At 58.8% G+C, this 5,305-nt stretch overlaps 1 protein-coding gene across 1 annotated transcript in view; it reads left to right on the top strand.

The window, feature by feature from the left end:
• The first annotated feature begins 3,455 nt into the window (after positions 1-3,455).
• SMAD6 (SMAD family member 6) overlaps positions 3,456-5,305 on the top strand; it is an 81,443-nt gene continuing 79,593 nt past the window's right edge. The window contains exon 1 of the mRNA XM_017851061.1: positions 3,456-5,300. Coding sequence (XP_017706550.1) covers positions 4,845-5,300 — 456 coding nt within the window. The 5' untranslated portion in view covers positions 3,456-4,844. The remainder of the gene's footprint in view (positions 5,301-5,305) is intronic.

Below are 5,305 nucleotides of genomic sequence, written 5' to 3'. Positions count from 1 at the left end.
TCTGGCAGTCTCGAGGGAGGGTGTTCTTGGGCTGTAGCATGGCCCTGCCCTGCTGGGCCCCACCATACACACCCTCTAGTGGCCACAACACATGCCAGGCATTAGGCTGAATGGGCCCTAGGAATCCAAGGACAGGAGGACTGTCACTGCTCTTCCCATCCTGACATTATCTGCACTCAGATGCAGTGGCCCTGTAAGGAGGGCTGCTTCTAGGTTCTCTTGTCACTTAATTTTGTCAACCACCTCCAGCATGATTCTTATTTCCACTGCACAGATGAGAATCCCAAGGCTTGTAGAGTTGAGGGAGGTAAGTAGGGTCAGTACTGAATTTAGGTCCACCAGACTCTGGTTTCCGTGAGCTTCAGGTGGCATTGCTCCTGAGCACATCAGGAACAATGCCACATCTCCCAGTGAGCAAGAGATGATGCCAGATTTTGCCCATTCCTGCCCAGCAAAGAAGGCAAGTCTCCCCAGAAAGGTCACTGCTTCAATCTCTCCTTGGTCTGAGGCTGTTGGGGCATCTCTCAGGGCATTCCCCCAGGAACTCTGCAGATTGGGATGCCATGGTACCTCAGAGAGGCATGGAGGTGGAAGTGGGGAGAAGGGAGCCCCTAGGGGTACGTACGTGCTGAGCATCTGTGGAAGCACACACGTCCCTGCCCTCAGGAGGTCCTGCAGGTTACCTGTGGGTAATCCTTCCTGCCGGCTCATTTCCTTTGCTTCCCATTACACAAGCATACCCCTTCTTCAGCCAAACTGGCTGGGTTTTAATCCGGCATCGGCCACTAACTACAAGCTTCTGCAAGTTACTTTTGGCAGGCCTTTGTGCCTCAGTGTCTTTATCTATAAAATGACTGTAACAGGCCAGGCGTGGTGGCTCATGCCTATAATGCCAACACTTTGGGAAGCCAAGGCAGGTGGATCACTTCAGGCAGGTCAGGAGTTCAAGACCAGCCTGGCCAACATGGTAAAACCCTGTCTCTACTAAAAATGCAAAAATTAGCCAGGCATGGTGGTGCACGCCTGTAGTTCCAGTTACTTGGGGGCGCTGAGGCAGGAGAACCACTTGAACCCGGGAAGTGGAGGTTGTAGTGAGCCAAGATCGCACCACTGCACTCCAGGCTGGGGACAGAGTGAGACTCCGTCTCAAAAAACAAATAAGAAATGGTGGTAACAGGCCGGGCGTGGTGGCTCACGCTTATAATCCCAACACTTTGGGAGGCCGAGGCGGGCGGATCACTTCAGGCAGGTCAGGAGTTCGAGACCAGCCTGGCCAATGTGGTAAAACCACATCTCTACTAAAAATACAAAAATTAGCCGGGCATGGTGGTGCATGCCTGTAGTTCCAACTACTTGGGAGGCTGAGGCACGAGAATCACTTGAGCCCAGGAAGCAGAGGCTGCAGTGAGCTGAGATCACACCACCGCACTCCAGTATGAGGACAGAGCAAGGCTCTGTCTCAAAAAAAAAAAAAAAAAAAAAAAAAAATAAAAAAAAAAAAATACATTAAATAAAAAATAAAAATAAAATGGTGGTAACAACCATACCTATACCCAAAGTGTTGTTCTGGGGCCTCAACCCCTGACACTTTTGATTCAGTGGGTGGGCCTTTGAACCACATTTTGGAAATCCCTGCCTGAAGAGTACAGTCTGGCAACACAGACCTACACACCACTTCCAGCCAGAGGATGAGCAGGCGTGCTGGTTCATGCCTCTCTGGTTTCAGCATGTTAGCATTGTCAATGCCATCCTCATTTTAGTGGCATGTTACACAAGTGAGTTCCTGTGCCTCAGTTTTCCTCATCTGTAAGTGGAGACAATAATAGTAACTATGTTAAGTCCTTATATATTAATAATAAAAGTACCTATGTTAAGTGTTGTGAGAATTAACTAAGTCCTGGAACATTGCCTTGCCCATAGTAACGACTCAATACGTATGAACTATTATTATGGTAACCCACAGTCAAAGATAATCCACAAAGAGCAGACGCGGGGATAAAAGAAAATACATTGAGTTTCTCTTTGTATTTTAAGATGTATTAATTTCCCCAGGGGCAAAAAGTGACTGAAAGGGGCCACAAGACGGGCTTCTGGGGTGCAGGTCACATTGCTTTTTGGGTGCTGGTGACATCTTGTGTGTTTGTTCACTTGTGAAAATTCATCCTGCTATTCGCTTGAGATTTGTGCATTTAACGTGCACAATCTCCAGGGAGCTTCGTGGTTCTGTGAAGCACAAAAGGCAAGCATCCTCATCTGCGGTTTCAAACAAGAAACTGAGGCTAGGACCGATACTTTAATTTGGCCAAAGTAGTAGGAGATGAGTGTGAGGAAGTGTCTCAGCCCCATCTTTCGTTCGGGGAGCAACCGCCACTCCCAGAGAGCGCAGCGCGAACAGTACCTGGCTCCAGGTAAAGCTCAGCAAATGGTTCTGAATCCTCCTTGCAAATGCCACCCTTCCCCCAGCGCACACAGCTTCTGGACACGGCCGGGGGTTCGCACCGCCGCGCACGCCACAAACCAGCCCCACGCGTGGCTACCCTCCAGGGAGACCCGCTCGCCGGCGCCCTGCGGCCACCGCGGGAGAATGGCGCCCAGCCCCGGGCCAATGAGAGTTTTCCATTCCAGCGCGGGCCAGGCTCCCTGCCCGAAGGGGCGGGGCGCCGCGCCGGGGTGGGGCCGCCGAGAGCGGGGGGAGAGGGGTGCCAGCACCCGCGGCCTGGCCAATCGGGGCCGCGCCCGGGGGGAAAGAGAACGGCCCAAGCCTTTTTTCCCATACAAGCCCCTCCGCGCGGGACCAATCCCGACTTTACAAGCTTGAACTTTTGCCACCCTCGGACGAGCTAGCGCGCCCGAGGAGGTACCCCGCCGCGCCGGCTCCAGGGGCAGGAGCGGCCTTAACCCTTCCCGCGCCGGGCGTCAGGCTGCTGCCGCCGCCGCGCCCCGGATCCCGCCCCCAACCTACCCTAATTTTCGTGTGGAAACCTCGCTAGGGAAAGCGTGATCCCTCACCTACAGCCCTCTCCGAGGTGCGGAGAGTAAACTGGAGAAGGGAGAGGAAGCACCCAGCCTGGAGGCGGCCCGGCCGGCCGGCGGCCCGCCTCGCTCCGAGGGAGGGCCGTGGCGACCGAGAGGAGCCAGCGAGTAGACACTCCCCGCCTCTACACCACCCTCTCCATCTCCCCACTCCGGGCGAGCCTGGAGCCACCGTGCGCAAAGCGCCCTAAGTTCCCTCTTTCGCCCGGCAGAGCGACCTCCGATTTTGTGCAAGGAGCGTAGAGCCCCTCGTGCAGTCACGGAAGATCCGCTACCCCAACATATCCGCCGCCCCCTGCTCCTCAGAGGCTCAACCCGGGAAGGCACACACGCACACCCATTTTTATTAGCCTGCCCTGGGATGGGGTTTGGAACAACTGTAAAGTGCAAAGTGTGTTTATAAGTTTGTGCACAAGCCAGGGAGAGGCAAAGCGCCCCGTTTGCGTCCGAGTCTCAGTGGGTCCGCCGAGCCTCGCGCGCCTGCCCGTGGCTCATGTAACCCTGTGTGTGTGTGTGTGTGTGTGTGTCCGCGCGCGCGTGTGTGCTCGCTCGCATCCGTGCCCCGGGCACAACGCGAGGCAGAAAGCGGGCCGCGGGAGCTGTCAGGCCCTGGGCCGGGGTGCCGGAGCGGTGTGGGGCGGGGGCCCGAGCTCGGCCCGCCCCGGGAGCCGGCCCCTTGGAGCCTCCGGCCCTGCAATGGGACGTGTTCTCCTTTAAGAGTTAAGAAACTTGAAACCTTGTTTGCGCAACAATCAGCGCCGCGGAGCCGCCAAAGTGTCTAGACTGGCATATGATGGGAGTCAGCCAATGACTCCGCGGCGCTCCTCCGGGGGCCCTCAGTGTGCGTTTGAGGAGAACAAAAAAGAGAGAGCGAGCGGAGCAGGGGAGCGATCGAGGGAGCCGAGCCGAGAGAAAGAGCCGCCGGGCGCTGCCTTGCCAGACCTCGCTGGGACCCCGGGGCCACCGGGAGGCACTTCTGTGGAGGGGGGAGGGGGGGCGACCTCGGCAGCGTCGGCGCACGAAGCGTCCGAGGGCAGCGTGGGGCGGGCTGCGACCTCTGCCTCGGTGGACTGCATTTTTAATTAAGGATTCCCAGCAGCTCTTTGGGATTTTTACAGCTTCCACTCATGTGTTGACACCCGCGTCCAGGAGAAACTCGCTCCAAGTGCATCTAGCGCCTGGGACCTGAGACGGCGTTGGCCTTTCGTGCATGCAAATCCAGGGATTTAGGTTTTGTTTGGGATTTCCTTTTCTTTCTTTCCTTTTTTTTTTTCTTTTTGCAGGGAGTAAGAAGGGAGCTGGGGTTATCAACAAGCCTGCCTTTCGGATCCTGCAGGAAAAGCCCATGTAGTTAAGCGCTTTGGTTTAAAAAAAGGCAGGGTAAAGGGAGGGCTTTCCAAACACATTTGGGGGTTCGCGCGAGCGCTTTGTGCTCATGGACCAGTCGCGCAACTTTTGAAGGCTCGCCGGCCCATGTGGGGTCTTTCTGGCGGTGCGCAGCCTGCAGCCCCCTCAAAGCGCGGGGGCTGGAGTTGTTGAGCAGCCCCGACGCTGCGGTCCATGTAGCCGCTGGCCGCGCGCGGACTGCGGCTCGGCGTGCGCGTGTTCCCGGCCGTCCCGCCTCGGCGAGCTCCCTCATGTTGTCGCCCTGCGGCGCCCCTTCGACGACAGGCTGTGCACGGTCTGCACGGCGCTCCGCGGCGGAGCTTCATGTGGGGCTGCGACCCGCGCAGCCGGCGCCTCGCTGAGGGAACGGACCCCTGGTAACCGGAGACCGCCTCCCCCCCACCCCTGGCGCCAAAGGATATCGTATGTTCAGGTCCAAACGCTCGGGGCTGGTGCGGCGACTTTGGCGAAGTCGTGTGGTCCCCGACCGGGAGGAAGGCGGCAGCGGCGGCGGTGGTGGCGGCGACGAGGATGGGAGCTTGGGCAGCCGAGCTGAGCCGGCCCCGCGGGCAAGAGAGGGCGGAGGCTGCAGCCGCTCCGAAGTCCGCCCGGTAGCCCCGCGGCGGCCCCGGGACGCAGTGGGACAGCGAGGCGCCCAGGGCGCGGGGAGGCGCCGGCGCGCAGGGGGCCCCCCGAGGCCCATGTCGGAGCCGGGGGCCGGCGCTGGGGGCTCCCTGCTGGACGTGGCGGAGCCGGGAGGCCCGGGCTGGCTGCCCGAGAGTGACTGTGAGACGGTGACCTGCTGTCTGTTTTCGGAGCGGGACGCCGCCGGCGCGCCCCGGGACGCCAGCGACCCCCTGGCCGGGGCGGCCCTGGAGCCGGCGGG

Source organism: Rhinopithecus bieti, unplaced genomic scaffold, assembly GCF_001698545.2.
Source record: "Rhinopithecus bieti isolate Rb0 unplaced genomic scaffold, ASM169854v2 scaffold_31548, whole genome shotgun sequence".
Lineage (NCBI taxonomy): Eukaryota > Metazoa > Chordata > Mammalia > Primates > Cercopithecidae > Rhinopithecus > Rhinopithecus bieti.
Note: the sequence above shows the minus strand (reverse complement) of the source record. Positions and strands in the feature narration are given on the sequence as shown.